The 16,268-nt window shown below is 36.9% G+C and overlaps 1 protein-coding gene and 1 long non-coding RNA gene across 10 annotated transcripts in view; one reads left to right on the forward strand and one right to left on the reverse strand.

Annotated features, from left to right (window-relative positions):
- Positions 1 to 16,268, reverse strand: part of METAP1D (methionyl aminopeptidase type 1D, mitochondrial) — a 47,839-nt gene that overhangs the window by 16,328 nt on the left and 15,243 nt on the right. For 5 of the 9 annotated variants that reach the window (XR_011151954.1, XM_069020659.1, XM_069020661.1 and 2 more), the window contains exons 2-6: positions 12,812 to 13,082; positions 7,421 to 7,587; positions 4,748 to 4,897; positions 1,227 to 1,375; positions 508 to 550 (exon numbers count right to left, since the gene is read on the reverse strand). Coding sequence is in view for 8 of the 9 variants with exons in the window: in XM_069020659.1 (XP_068876760.1) it covers positions 508 to 550; positions 1,227 to 1,375; positions 4,748 to 4,897; positions 7,421 to 7,587; positions 12,812 to 12,875 (573 nt within the window). In the remaining variant the exon portion in view is untranslated. The remainder of the gene's footprint in view (positions 1 to 507; positions 551 to 1,226; positions 1,376 to 4,747; positions 4,898 to 7,420; positions 7,588 to 12,811; positions 13,083 to 16,268) is intronic. The other 4 variants (XM_069020665.1, XM_069020664.1, XM_069020666.1 and 1 more) reach the window with 1 other exon arrangement.
- On the forward strand, positions 2,569 to 12,132 carry LOC138112976 (uncharacterized). Its single transcript, XR_011151955.1, has 2 exons — positions 2,569 to 2,652; positions 10,689 to 12,132. It is a non-coding gene; the product is annotated as an uncharacterized lncRNA (long non-coding RNA).

Below are 16,268 nucleotides of genomic sequence, written 5' to 3' on the forward strand. Positions count from 1 at the left end.
CCAAATAGACTGACATACACAGGCCAATGTAGCCTCTAATGACAGAGTAAGATAATGTCAGGCCCCACTCAAAATCAGCAGGAAGAGGAAGATCAATCTTGGCAGAGTGAAGGAAAAATGCTGGCTTTCTTCATGTTAGCTCATCTCATACATATCTATCTTCAGCTGCTGCCCAGTACTATGGTGCTCTGCATTAACTACACAGTGGATCAATAACAATTACACCTTCTCAAAAACATGACACATAGCAGGATTGGGTTGACATTTCACTTAGGCCAACATTGATCTCAGTGCATCTGATTCCAGTCCTAAATTCAAGTCAGGCCTGAGTCTAGCTGGAATAAACACACAGTTAAAAACAGAAAAGGAAACCAGCTGCTTGTGCCTTGGCTCAGAAGTAAACAGCACATCCATCTGTGCATCCCCCATCTCCAATCCACTATTCTTCCTGTTGCTACTAGTGATTCTAAAGTTGATCAAAGACTATTTTTTATATGAATTACTCACTGTGACATCAATGTTGATAATATCTCCATCCTGAAGAGGTCGACTGAAACATAAACAGAAAAAAAAAAATAATGGTGACAGACAGTTCCCAACAAAGGGAATATAAGAATAAACACCTAATGACACATACATAAAAAATCAAGGGGTAGGTATTTTGTGATGGAGGAAGGCAGAAGCAAACAGAATAACCATTTTTAATGTTCAGCTCTGACTACCTAGAGAACAAGTGTAGCTGAATATAAAATAATGAGAAACAACTACCAGAAAAACATATCAACACCTGAAAAATCTACCATTATATTTATTCTTTTTCTCTCACTAGGGTTCATATTTTACTTTGTGAGTAGCTGAATGTATTGCGAATATAAAAAAAAACCCACATAAATTCAAATATATTTATTCCTTAGCCTATACTTATTTTGCTGGATGAAAAAAAAATCAGACTGTACTGGGTTTTTTTCCCCACACACTAAACTCAAAATGCAATATGCTGTTTTTCTTTAAGTGTCTGGACAAACAGGATAATATATTTTTTTTCTATTTCACATTCATAATTCTATAACAGCTATCAGCATCATGTGGTAACATGTTCTGCATCTAAACGCATTTACATACAACATTTAGTTAAGCTGAAATATGTTCAATATTAAATACAATTTATTAATTTCAGTTTAACATTTTAATTCCCGGTTGTAAAATGTAAATTATTGAGTAAATACCTGTCAGGAATACCATGACATACCACGTTGTTTACAGAAGTACAAACAGATTTTGGAAAACCTCCATAGCCCAGAGGTGATGGATAAGCATTCTGTCTGATTATTTCATGATGAACAATGGAATCTATTTCTTCAGTTGTCATGCCAACCTAAAATATCAAACATAACATCCTGTTAAAAAAGCAAAGAGAGTTTCTTATATTTACTGAATGTGATTGCAGCCAAGCTTCAATGAAATATTGGATGTTTCAAATACATTGCTTTGATATAAAACACTATACTGTCTATTTTATTGATATATGGACTTTTTTTCAGAAAAAAAGGTTTTAAATAAAGCATGCAGTAGAAATGAGCACTCAAAGGTTCCTAGAAAACCTAAAATACTGTCTACTTCCTCTCTGTTCTTTTTTCTATATATACTTTCTCAGAGACACCAATTTCCCATGGCATAGTTTCAGTAGCTGCTATAGAAATGTCTCATTTCAATGTTTTCAGTCCCTTAAAACAAAACATTCTTTTTATTTGTAGAAGAAAGGATATTAAGTCTTGTAATTGCCCTGTACATTTACCACAATGTATTTAAGCATTTTAAGAAATTGTTTTCCAGGTATTCTTAAATTTTATAAAATATTTAAATATTTAGCTTCAAATTTTGAGGATATTTTACTTAAAGTTGCCATAACCCAGGTGATCATAGTGAATCTACAAGCGCTGACCCATCATTTTTAAAAATCTTAATTTTTATGTTTGAAGTTTTCTAGATTCATCTTTTCCTCAAGATTTTACATATTAAAAAAAAAAATCCCCTCCTGTAAATCATTCAGCCATTTTCTGAGTATCCATGGAGTGGAAAGTGCACATGCTTAAAACAACATTATTCTCACTTTTCTTTTGGATCAACTCTGTCTCTGGAATGGTTAGAGCTGAAATTTCAAATTTGGTAGGGAAACCTCTCTCATTGAGAAGTACTTTTGAGGGTTCCTCTGTAAATTGATTTTGATTTGAATGAGTTCTGAGCCCTTGAAAATCATACTTAGTACAGATACGAGTATCATTCTTAGCACACTGAAGGAAAAATCACAGTGGCTATGATTTTGGAGTAACATGTGGAATATAGGTAGGCTGTGGTGCAGGAGACAGTCATATATTGAAATACTGAGTGGCCATGCACAGTGAATACAGGAGAGTGCACTTGTGTACTGTGCTGAGCATAAAACCAGGTCTGTTTACTCAGCTGAATTTTGTTCAGCCCAGAAACGTTGTTGGGCAAGTGAGGAGCAATGAACGTGGGTTCAAGACCAGGATTAGGGATTACTGCACATGCCCCCTGCTTTGCAGTAGCCATTGCAGCCTTCGTGCTGGGATGGCAGCTGCAGCCTTGGCACTTCTCTGCATTGAATACGGAAGCCGTTGGCTCTGAATAAATGTAAGTTTGTTGCTCCTGCCTTTGCTCAGACATCTTCATCTTTAGCCCACAGACAAACTGAACTGCTATGTACTTGGCTGGCTGCTGTTTACTGCTGCTCTGCTCAAGCAATTTGATGTGGCTTTTGGATACTCAGCAGACAGCCCTCTGGTCTCTGCATGGCTTACACCCTGTGAAAAGCTCTGCTTTTAACAGTATGTGCTTTACTTTTAAAGATACTTTTGTTAGTTGGGCAAGTATGGGATGCACCTACTGTGCACCTAATCCCTTATTTGGAGCAGGTCAATTCAATGGTATATAATAAAATATTTTCATGTCATAGAATCTGCTGCTTTATTCTCAAAACCGTAACTCAGATCAGGAAAGCTATCATATATAATACCATATTGTAATTTGAAGTCCCATAGGCACTAACGGTAACATCAAAACCATGATCAAACTATATCTCTCTGTATCTATGGATTATAATGCACCCTTGTTATATTGGGGGATCTTACTGCCACTAGCTAAAGCACAGGCAAGAGCCAGTTTGGAGGACTGCATGCAAGGTGGGTTCAGCAAGATAACAGGAACAGGTGGAGGGTGGGACTCTTCAGGTAAAACAGGAATGTAGAGTTTAGCTTACGAGAATAGAGCTTGGTTTGTTTAGTCTGGTGCACAGCTCTATTCCCGCATGAAGGGGAAGACTCAAGGAAAGGCAGGAAGCTGTTTAAATTAAAGAGCAGTGTTGGTACAAGAACAGATGGGTATAAACTGACCATGTGCAGCAACAGGCTGGAAAGCAGAAGATGTTCATGGTCAATGAGGGAGAGTTTGGAGCTTCCTCCCAGTCAGGGGAGTCTTGAAGAAACACTTGTGAAAAACAGAGCTCCCCAGCAGTCTGTGACTGACCTGGGCAGTGGTCTCAGCACTGCAACTCCAAATGCCACCTCTCTCCCAGTACACAGGTCCTGGTTATGTAATTATTACCTTATACATATTTTTGCTCCAAAACATTCATTATGTGTATGCAGTATTTTGCTATTATGCGTGATTTGGCACATACTATGATCTGCCTCATAAACTACACCATACTGCATAATTGTATATTTACACATGATAACAACCAAAGAGTATTTGTGAAAAACTGCTCTCATTCAAAATCCACATTGTACCCTGACCCTTCAGAAACATATATACACCCTTAACTTTAAATGAGTAAGTTTTATTGTACTGAGAAATAACTGAACATTAAAAAGTTAAACACGCACAAAGCTAAGTAAGATTAAAGCTTCAGGCAGTTTCATTGGCCATCCCAGCTACAGAACTAAACCTTTGTGAAATAGTGATGAGAGCTGAAAGAAAAATCCCCTTTTAAGTCAATGGCGTTGACCTACAGTCCCCATCTATCTCTGCATCTCATAGCTACTCAACCCATTTCACCTTATCCAATATGCTATTACATGAAATACCAAGGCAAGGCTAAAAAAGCACTTCATCATCTGCAAAACCTGGGTAGTAGGCTCCTCCCTCTATATTTTTTCTTGGGAGGTATCCCAAAAAGCATACTGTAGGATCATTTCTGGGAACCGTGAGGCTTTATTATCAATGCACTCTGGAAAATTGTGTAGAATTTGGCAGCTGTTTTTTCCAACGGCAGCTCTACGAGTGTTATTGGATCCCACAGGACAGCGAGGGCTGAAGGATGGACAGGAATGGAGAAGGCAGACCAAGTTTGGGCTTGTACACATGCAGAGCTGGAAAGAATGACATATGAGGAAGATGGGCCATGAAATGAAAGGAAAAAATGTAGCATGGGCCTTAGGAGAAACTCACACGATTTGACACAATCCGAACAAAGGGAGATAACAAACACAGAGCTATTACACCTGAGCCAGCAATTGAGCATGACATAGGTCCAAAATACAGAAATAATTAAACAGGCATATCATGAACTGAATCAAAAGTTAATAAATCCTTATTTTTTCAGGATCAAACTTAAAGTTGGATGCACATTATAGGAAAGTTAAAAGAAAAAAAAAAAGTAGGAACGAAACCCAAATAAGTGAAAGCATAAAAGACATCTAAGCTCTTATGGGACTTCTGTAATTGTTACCTTTAAGCCCTTTCCAGCCAGAAGCAGGACATGACGGGCCAACTGACAAGCTTGACGAAGCCCTTGAATCTGATCTTCATTCTTAATTTCTATGTCGTCTCCCCAGTCTGGTACAATGCCTGTCGTCACATAGTCTGGCTTCTTTATGTGCTTGGAGAAAAAGGATTGAAAATGAAGATCAGAAAACTGAGCATGACAATGGGATCATTTTCTCAGATACTGCCTCCTGCTTCATGGCAGCTTGCCCTTTCTGTCGTAGTATCGACCTTCCTAAGCCATCAGGGCAAACCCTCAAGGCTGCCTCAGTATTTCTTCCACTGCCCTTTTGAACTTAACATTGCCTGTTACTACTGACTTACACAGTCTGTTAGCCTTCCAGTACTGAAACTCCAGATACTGCAGCTGACTTCCAGCACAGACAGTCTCAAGTTAGGAAACTGGGAGAAAGACTTAAAAACCCTTCATTATCTTTTGCAAAGAGGGACATTTTCTACAAAAGGCATCTAAACACTGGAAATGGGAAGAAGATGGGACAAACATACAGAATTAGTCTCAAAATTAAACCTGATCAAATCCCGTGTTTCTCATTCAGACAAAAGTCCTATCGAGAAATCCATGAGATTGCTTTTTGACTAAGAACCTGAGGATTTAACTCATTTTAATTTAAAGGCTTTTACACATTAATCTAGTTCATATGCTGTGCCCAAATTTGTCCATCTACAACATTACACAAAGGTATCCAAATTCACTATGTCAAGGGAAGTGTAATAAACCTCATTTTTTCCACGCAAGGACTTCTCAGCCCTTGCATGAGGTGAAATTCAATATCTGATTTTTTAAAAATCCACAACAATTTCATGACGTTTATAAACATGCAAGCTAATAAGAACAGTAATGTCTTGCACAGAGATGGAAATGCACTTTCTCTCGGAGGGTCCTGGGCTGTTTCACTGGCTGTGGAAGAATCCCTTTGCCCATGACAGCCAGGCTGATTTTCTGCCATGCTGGCCACAGGGTGAGTTTTGCACTGACTTCACAAAATACAGAGTCAAGCTGGCAGGCAGAAAACAAAGTAGACATTTAGGCTGTATGCAACATGACCATACAACAACAGGGTGTAGGAGTAACAAAGAGTGGGGCAACTAATGAGCTCTATTGGGACTTTAAATAGAAGACTATTGCTACTCCCACAGGTATTCTATGTCTAATCCGACAAAAAGTGAATCTTTAGTGAACTTACATCAGCTGAATTTCAGATTCTCATTTCTTTCAAATTAATGCCGTATCAACCTTAACAATGTCCTATTGCAGTAGTTTGGGCCTTAATTAAAAAAACCCCAAAACAACACCATTTGTTGCATTAGCAACTCCATACCCAGCATCATCTTCGCTTTCCCCTTGGAGGGCAGTCCCCTGTTAACTGAGACATGATCCTACTGACCTCTAAGAACTGTTAAGGGAGAAGCCCAAAGAAGCATACATACAAATGTCTATGTGGACAGTTTCACACCAACATCTTAAAAAACACTATGTTATTTCAATGTGATTTCTGGCATACTCTGAGTAAAAGTAGTAACTTTGCCATCAGATTTTCAGAGTTCATAGAGTTGGACTGATTTTTAGACAGTCTAAGAACTCTGATCTGGGAAGAAAAGTTTTCATTATGACAATATATTTCTTCCTCTTTATCCTAAAAGAAGCATCTAAATACAGAAAATAAAATTTGTAAATTCTATGCTTTTAAAGCTTTTGAAAATATATAGAGGATGCAACCCTATGTTCTCCCTGCACACAGAGCTGCCACAGCCTCTTAGGGCTAAGAACCCTACATCCATCATTCTTATCTGCTTTCCTATCAAACAACTTTTTAGTATTTCTAGCCCATGGAAATACCCTATATTTGGCATAAGAAATCTATACTAAAAGGAAAAACAAAATCGAAAAAAGTACTAATACACATCCTGTGAAGCACTGTTTAGAAAAGGTACTTTGGTTTCTTTTGGCTAAAGGAAAGATACGAAACAGTTAATCTGTATGCTGTAATTAAATGGGGGAAAAAAAAGAAAAGGCAAAAAAGGAAACCAGAAGTGGAGCACATGTTAAATTTGCATTTGCATGAAAAAGTCCCTTTTGGCTCTAAAGTAAATAAAAATAAAAATATATGTTGCAAGGAAAAAGAACACTCAGGCACAAAAAAGACAAGTTTAAAATGTGTAGTGGGGTTGTGGGACAGCTACCAGAAGGTATTGCTCTCTTCCTGACATAAACAATAAAGTCATCAGCAAAATATAAACATTTTTATAATTTGCTTGCTAGAGATTTATACAGAAAGGGATTCAGATGATCATGAGTGATTCCTCCTGACTTCTAGTAAGACTGTCTATAATTGTTCCAAAAAAGAATCTGGACCCAGAATTGTTGACAGATAATAATACTCACATTTATACTACTATAACTGAACAAGCCCCAGGTTTGAACTCCCTCATAACTAAATACATCACCATGTTTAACATGGTAGACAGCTGAACACCAGCTCTCTTATTTCAAATACCAGACCAAGCAACAAGACAGTGATCCAACCCCCAGCTGTTGGACAACAAATACACTTGATCATGACTGCAATCAAACTGTATACTGACTGAAGAACAGATTACGTAACAGAAATTGCAGTACCTTAGGAACTCGGTGAGCTGGAGAAACCATGGCTGGCCAAACTACACTATAAGCAGTATTTCTTTGTCCCTGAAAGAAGAAGCATCTTTGCTGATGATTGCTTGAGTGCCTGTGCAGGTAGTTACGATTGCAAGAAGAAAAGATTATGTGGCAGCCAGTCACAGAACCTGTTAACAGATAAATTTAAAATTATTAGTATTTTTTCCTAGTTACACATTACAAAATGGAAAGTATGCAAAAAGAAGGGCACCATGTAAAACACAGCACAGAACTCACGTAGTTGCCAAGGGTAATTAAAATCTTGCACTGTTTAAGAAAGAGCAGTAAGAATGAGAAGAAATGAGAACAAAAAAACTTCCCAAACAGTACTTTGAAGCTTTATAAAACACCAAATCTGTTTTGGTTTGATGCATTAAAAAGCAGAATGGGTAAATTCCCCACAGTTTACAGACAGGAGTGATGCTCTAACTGGCTGCTGCTTGGAGCAATTTACACGGCTGCACCGTTCAAGGCTTGGCAAAGCAGTTAATAAGGGACAATAGTAAAAAAAGAGAAAAAAAAAAAAAAAAGATTTAATGTCATTTCAGCCAATATTTTCAGCTGTATTTTTGCAGAATTGGTCACGGATCTGAGCATAACAAAGGTAATGTTTCTCTTTGTCTTGTTGCTCAAGACACAAAGAATGGGGTTCATTTTGTTCAGGGGGCAACATAAAAAACTTCAGGAGATATTTTTAATCTTGGCCAAAAGTAATTGAAGGGATTAAAATTTGTAATTTATTTGGAGTATTTGATTCAGATTTCCATTTAATTCACATGGGAATTTGGGATGAAAGTTTCATAGCTCAAACCTAGTTGTTGGGCAATGACACATTTTGCCCCCTCAAAAAAGGAAAAGGGAAAAAAAAGAAAAAAGGAAAAAAAGGAAAAGAAAGGGCATTGAGGCCCAAAGGCTCTCAGAGACATCAAAACCAAAATAATGCACCACAAAAGACAATGCTAACATAAAAACCAGGAAATTCAAAAGGATTATTGACACTGCCCAATTACATTACAATTACACACAGTGTGTATTTCCACTACTCAAACGTTCTACAATCTAAACATAGGGTTTTTTTCTGAAACATAAGTTTAACATAACAGTTGATCTGCTTCTGAAAAATGTCATTATGTATACAAATACAAGAGCAATCTTGTGGCAAGTAATCCAGATGAATAACTATTCTTCAGTAAAAAGTTTTTGTTTAAACAGAAGTAACTAAACATTTTTATATCACAGAAATAAAGAAATTAATCTACAGCATATTTTGCATCTATGCAAAAAAAATTTTTTAGAAGAGTTTCTTTCATATCTCGCATGTTTTTATTCTATTGTACCTTCCTTCCTTTCCTTTGAATACATTTATCATATTCAGATGCAGAAATTATCCTTCCACATGTGCAGCCTTTCACAGACAGCCCTCTTATAGTATTCCATGACATACAGAAGATTTGAGTTATGCACTGTTTTGGAGCCCCAAACCCAGACTGAATGAAATAGTTGCATCAGGTTCGCGTTAGAAGTGTTCCCGACTGTCTCTTTGCACGCTGGTCAGGGCTACATTTAGGTACCAACATCTGAAAGGTTCAAACTCAGGTGTAGAAACTTTTACTCAAGCAAATTTTTACTGGTGGGTTTTTTCTGGTGTTTTTTTAAAAATTGTTAGTAAGTAACAAAGTGGAGCTGAAGGATGAGGTTCACCTCAAGTTCTCAGTATAACCTAAGCATCCTAATGGAAGCTGCCTGCTTCAAAACAGGAGAAAGCGTCTCCAAGGAAGTGAAGCTGCCCAGTTAACAGGGGGATGAATTGGTTTGATAGCCTCTTAATTAGAATTTAAACAGCAGCCTCATAACCTACTTTCCTAGAGTCTCCTTCACAAGAAAAAAGAAATCATTGTCCAATTAACAAAAAACACCCAAGCATGCAAAAAATAAAGAAAGGGTCACCTAACATGCAACTGTAAGCACGTCCAAAGAACCCAAAGCATCCTACAAACTCCCTGTCTGGTTTGCTCTAGTTTCTGGAATTTGGAAGCACAGAATCTGTTGAGGCAGCAACTTTTGGGCCATCAGAAGCAGCAATCACTCTGACAGGGTAAGCCAAGTTGCCTCTTTTACAAAGTGCAGTTGAAGTACCTTGCTCTTACCACAGCTAAAGGTACTATAAATATATCGAAATCCCACACTCACTGATGTGGTCAGCTAACATCCAAATGGACATCAATACATGAAAATGTATTTTAAATGCTTTCCTTGATGGCCAGCAAGCTCACTGGGCACCTTGTCTACTGTGTCACAATTCAACTGGGGAAGAAAAGGTACAGTGTGCTTGTCAATTATTCCCAATGTACACCCCCAAATACACACTCTTAAATATATTAAACCATATTCATGGGTGCATTTCTATTGACTAGCCCACATTCAGAAGGGATGCCTTTTTATTTGGAATAAAATTTTTACCTCTGTTCTCCCAAGGATACACTGCAAGCGTTGTCACAAAATAGCAGGATAATAAGGTACTGCAGCCTGTTGTTACTCTACTAACTACTCATTATAAACCAGATGCATACAAAAATATCTACTACTTGAACAGAAGGAATGAGACAAGCAAATAAGTATCACCATACTAAAATACAATTCCTAAATTATATCACACGAATTATAAACACAGGACAACTAAACCTTTATTTGAAATATAAAAAATTGTAAGAGAAAACATTCTCCTACAAAGTAAAAATAAAATTAAATAAAATGGCATTAAAATATAATGAAGTTACTGGTTTATAATGAAAATCTGGACTCCATCCACACACTTCCTTCCTTAAGAAAGCCTTCTAATGCCTCCACAGCTCCTTTTATTTTTTAAGCTCCCATATTTCCAGCTAATTTGATATAGCAACATCATCAATCACCCAAGACAGGAACAACTGTCTGTATTCTCCAAGTCTGGCTCAAAGATTCCCTCCTCCCCACCCCTTACACCCATCAAAGCTTTTCTCAGTGCCTTTATTTACTTCTGCAACACTGGTGCTCAAGCACATCCTTTTTGTTCAGCTTTCTGTGTATATTAATTACTGTAAGATAATTCATAAAATGGCATTTATGCATCTTCCAGCAGAAACTGCAGCCACCGGAGAGCGTGGCATGTGAAACTGGGTAGGCTGGTAACAGACCAGCACGACCACGATACAAAGTTGACCCTCTATGTGTTTATTCTGTACCCCAACAGCAAGGCTACATCATCTGCCACAAGCAACAGAATATTTACTATCAGCTGCACTAAGGAGAATTAGCAGCAGCATTACCAAATCACATCACCAGCTTGGATGCGTTGAGCACAGAAAATTACTGACAACTGCTCCACTGAGCCGCCAGTGAATCCCACTGCGCAATCCGTGCGCCTGCATGTCCTGCTGGAGCTGCTGGATTCCTCAGCACACCTTCCAGACCCTCATTTGGATTAATAATATAAATATGCACTGTGAGCTCTTGTGAATTACCAGATTAATTTATCTTTGTGGAAATTACTTTTTTTCCCCCTTTTAAATGAGTCAGTCAGAGGGGCTGAATATGGCATTCAAGAATTATGATGGGTGGGAGCATTTTTAAGTGACTGATTTTGCAGCACAATGTGCCCTATATTTATTAGCCTTTTACTCTAGGGCTATTTTAATTGTTATCTGTTCATGCATGTTATACTATATAATGAAATGCTCCCATTTCACTCATAGAGTGAAGAGTTTTTTATGTGTATCTCTATTAATGACCCTTAATTAAGTTGATTTTAGTAATTTAAATGTGATTTTCCTCTGGTCAAGAAGTATTTTTAACAGGAGATGTTGAAAATGAACTCTCACATAAGCCCTTTTCTAATGCTTCTTGTTTAACAGTTACAGCAATTTATCAAGCCATGTTTTCAATGAATGAAGTGTGGGGTAGCTGTGCAAAAACCTGCTCATTTATATGATTCATCAAATGTGATTGTTAGCAACCATTTTTCTGGTATTTATTCATGAAAAATTTCAATTTTCCAAGCAAATAACAAAAATATTACCAATGGATAAACTTCGTGACAGTTCTGAGCTACAATAAATAAAAGGGTACATCTTAAAAGAGACAATAAATAAATTAACATATTTAAAAATAATTTAGTCATAGTATCAACAGAAGCAGAGTACCAGAATTATTTAGGATTACAAGAATTAACATCCCAAACTATTTAGGAAATAAAATAGACTTGCTTTCGATAAAGTTAACAATATCAAAAGCATTGTTCTGACAACCCTTTTCAAAATAGGTGATTTAATCTTTCTTTTTAAAGTGAAAAAAGAATGACTGGAGATTTTCTTAATATATACTCACTTGGAGGTAAAACTCTAGAGATCTTTCATTTGGCTTGTCAGGTGATTTTACTACTCTAGCATAATTTAGCTACTTGTGCAAATATTCATTTTGCTGAAACTTCTGAGGATTGAAGTTTAAAATGAGGTATTAAAAATCACTAAGGGTAACAATACGTGGAATCCAGCCAAGTCAACTAGGTAAGAATACTTAGTTTTTTACCGCTAATTACTAAATGTTCCCATTTTTCAATCCAAAATAATTGCTGCGGTTTGAAAGACCTTAACTTGTAATTGTAACTCTAACTGTCTAATAAAACACTGACTTTGTAACCCCCCTGTTGCAAAGGTATGTCCAAGCTTCAAAAATAGGATGGGAAAGATTAAAGGTTCTTTCCAGCTCTGTGTAACCTGTGTAGCAGAAGAGCAGCTCACATTTCACATGCAATAACCTGTGCATTTGCTAAAAAAAAAAAGAAGAAAAAAAAAAGAAGGCAAAAAAAAAAGAAAAAACTCCAAGAACAACACAGGGAAATGCCTGAGGCAGAAGTTGAAACTGATTGGGCAAAGTAGGAGGACAAGAGCCCTTGAAATTAAACAAAAGCAAATTCATTCTGTTGACAGATGTTGATTACATCAAAGCCATGAAAGAACTTTTTTTTGTTTCTCTTTTTTTTTTCCTTTTTTGCAACTAATACCTCCACATTTTCTGTACATTACGGATATAATGCACCTTAATCAACATAATCCAACACATAATAATTCTCAAATTTGGTAAAAGTATATTGCAAGAAGGTCTTAACGACAGGCTTCTCCAAACAAGAGTGTATTCACATGGTCATGTCTGCATACCCCTGCTGGTCACGCCATCATCAGCCCCTTACTTCCAGGGGTTAACTGCTCTGGCAGCCAAATAAAATACAGAGAGCGCTGTGTAATTATGGAGACAGTCAAAGGGCAGACTCTATTTTGAAATCTATTTGCACAGACAAGGTCTTCCAATTTTGCTTACAGGAAACAAGCTGGTAAAGGGGGTCTCCTCCTCTCCAGATGCTTTCCACACGTTTTTCCCACATCAGGAAATCGTGGACATGGACACCATGCAGCACTGTTTCCTGGATTGCAGAACTATGTCATTACAAGGAGAAGAGCAAGTCGGTGCTTGCGAGAAATATTTCCTCCTAATTGGATGTATTAGGGGAAAGCAAAACCCATAAGGACTACTGAAAATGTGACTAGCAGCAATTTGTAAACAGGACGCAGCCACAGCTGTCACGATGGTACTGGAAAAGAGAAAGCAGAAATGAAAGGGTAAAAACACTCTGTTTTTAATAGCATGATTGGGGAAATGAAATATTCATCAGGATAGATGTGACTTCAGTTACAATATCAACACATTGGTGAAAACTTCAACAACAGCATGCTTATGACCCTACCCTGATAAATCGAAACACAGGCCAGTATGTTGCAAACATTATATTCTAACTGGGATTTTTTATTTAAATATTTAATTTTTCTGGAAATTAACGACAGAATTTGTTTAGTTAAAAAAGGCTTTAACAGAACTGTTCTTGTTACTCTCCTAAGAGGCAATGAAGCAAAGCAATGGTCGAACGGCGACCGACTCCAAGGCAGACGAGTCAGCCCCTCTGCCAACATCAACGTGACTCCTCCATGTCACCAAAAAAGTCAGTTTTGGCCCTCAGTTATGCTCCTCGCTAATTACAATTCTGGCCTTACTTCATACAGGGTGGAACTGGGCAATTCGTTGGCTATATGCCAATACAAATCAGTTTGTAAATGTATCAACTATAGGGAAACAGACTCTTGTTTGGCTTTACTTTCTATGATCTGGTCTAGACTAACAGACTAAAATGATGAATCAGTGCCTTCTGGAATAGTGCTGTGCTTCTAATTCATTATTCAGTCAAACTTAGGGCCAACAAAATAGCTGTTCTGCAAGTTGGTAAACTGGGAAACCACAGAGAATCAGAACCCCTTCTATTTACAGGAAGGATGACAGCCTAAGGGTACTTCATCCCAATAATAACAACATTCAAGTACCAGTGCCCAGGTCATGACAAGCCATGACCCTCCCCACAGCTCCTTCAGGAAGCTGGCTCGATGCCACCTTTTATCAGCAGCAACTGACAGTACAACTTTAACAAACAAGAAGAAAAAATTAGTATTATATCCTTAAAACCTCCTTTGACCAGTTGAGCAGTTCTGTATATATACACAACACAGAGTTACACCAAGGCAGTATAAGAAATAAATTGAGTAAAATTCTGATATCATTAAACAGTACTTCCCCCTTTTATTATAGGATTTAAAAAATAAAGAGTACAATCTAACTATAGCTGAGAGATATTCATTAATATACCAAAGGAAATGAATTGTCTATTACAGAACATGGGATCAGGCTGCACACACTTAACTTTGGGAACAGGGCACTGCAGTTCTCCAATAGAGCCTTCCATCCTAATGTTATTTCTACTACATTTTCTCTCTCTGATAGAAAAACAGAAGAGGAAAATAAAAAGACAGTGTTGTCTAAAGCAATATCTCTGCAAAATGAGACAAGTCCAGTACAAAAGCTGGACAAAGCAATATTAAGGGTTTCAAGCACAGTTACTATCAAGGGAATTTAGGCTCCAGATCACAGCATCTGGCAAGTTTCAACTTCTCTGACTAGCAGTAGAAACATTCCTCTTATGTTACTGCATTCCTTTATTGAGTAAATTAATCTATCATAAAGTGAATAAATTAGAATGAGAAACATATCTGCTCAGGCTTCCATATTTAAATACATTTTCCAAGCACTTTCTATCTATCTTTAGATTTTTTAAAAGCTCAGAGAAATTGCTTTTGCTTAAAAGATTGGTTATTGTACTAATTATTTTGATTTTGTAGGGAAGTAACAGCTATTGGAACAAGTTAGTTTAAAAAATAGCAGTTGTTTCAGATTAAAATAATATGCTATTCAAACAGTCCTTACACACAGCACAATACCAAATCTTGTTGTTTGTATGCACCCACCCACAGCTCTAACATTCATTGAATCCTACTGGGTTAAAATCTTTTCAGGTGCTCTGTGAAACAACTGTTTTTCACCTGGCATATTTATGTCCTATATACATGCCTGACACAGTATTAAATGTTAAAAATAAATTCTACTTTAACCTCTTAAATTTCCACCTGAAATGGAAAAAATATGTCTGGATCACCATAAAAAACATTTCCCACCCTTTTAGTAGGCAAGCAACACTGCTCAAATAAGAGTAATCTTTGTGTAGGAAATTTAGGAATGCTCCTGAACATTGTATGAAGATGTTTTGTGTAGCTTGACACACGGGAAGAGAAAAAGTATTTGGTCTTTTTCCTGCAATAAGTATTTCAATACACCTGCAGCCAAATCTCTAAGGACACATGATGATTTCTGAATCATAGGTCAGTCTTATCCCAAAATTAAGAAAAAACGTGCACATGGCTAGCAACTTTGGGATGAATACCTTCATAAAGTAAGATTACATTACTACTCATTTGGTAAAATTGACAGCTAGTAGTAATTCTTGCCTTGTGTTAAAAGTTACTAATTACTTGTATTGTCCTGTTTTCACATGAAAACACAAGTTATGTTAGGACAGTAAGTCTTTACTGAGAAAACACATACGTGTCCTTTGCTAGAGTGATGAGTCTAAGGTTGGGGAATTACATCCCCTAATCCAGATTTCAGAGTATATGAGCAGAGAGGTCTAAGAGTTTAGACCTTTTTCTGCTAAACTGCTGTGGCGGTGGTAGAAATACGCTCTTATTTTTATTTCAAGAAAATGCTCTGCACAAGGAAGATGTTCTAATCAAGAGCTTGCTGCAGATAACTTGTAGCATCCTGATTAAAACATTTATTTTTAAACCTGTCAGTCATTACTATGTGCTATTAATGTGTAACTTGGAAGCTTATTCATAAATATGTGACATTTGGGTCACTGAATGAATTATAATGACAGAATTATGGATCAAATTTGGAAGAGTACAATAAAATGTTTGGGAGATGTTTTAAATTATTTTTAAACACCTTTCACTTATCTCCTTGGTTAACATTTACAAAGACCTCGTTTTAGCATAAAAATCCCTGTTTATCAAACAGTGATACAGGAAGAAGTTGTTTACATTTTCAGAAGTACCAACATACATCACTTATGACAAAAAACCAAGCACTCCATAAGAAATGCTCAATCACTGTCAATCATACACACTAAAATATACATAAACCAAAGCATGTGGTATGAACTGTATTAGATTCAAACTGAACACAGAATTACAACTATAACAAACAAAACCCAAATAATTACTAGTGACTCACAGGCCAATTTACACATCTCACCAAACTATTGGAAAGGTAGGTAACCATAGAAACCTGTCAGCCTAAATTCAGTACTTTAAAATTTGTATTTAGTTTAAAATGCTGA

Source organism: Aphelocoma coerulescens, chromosome 7 (genome assembly GCF_041296385.1).
Source record: "Aphelocoma coerulescens isolate FSJ_1873_10779 chromosome 7, UR_Acoe_1.0, whole genome shotgun sequence".
Taxonomy (NCBI): domain Eukaryota; kingdom Metazoa; phylum Chordata; class Aves; order Passeriformes; family Corvidae; genus Aphelocoma; species Aphelocoma coerulescens.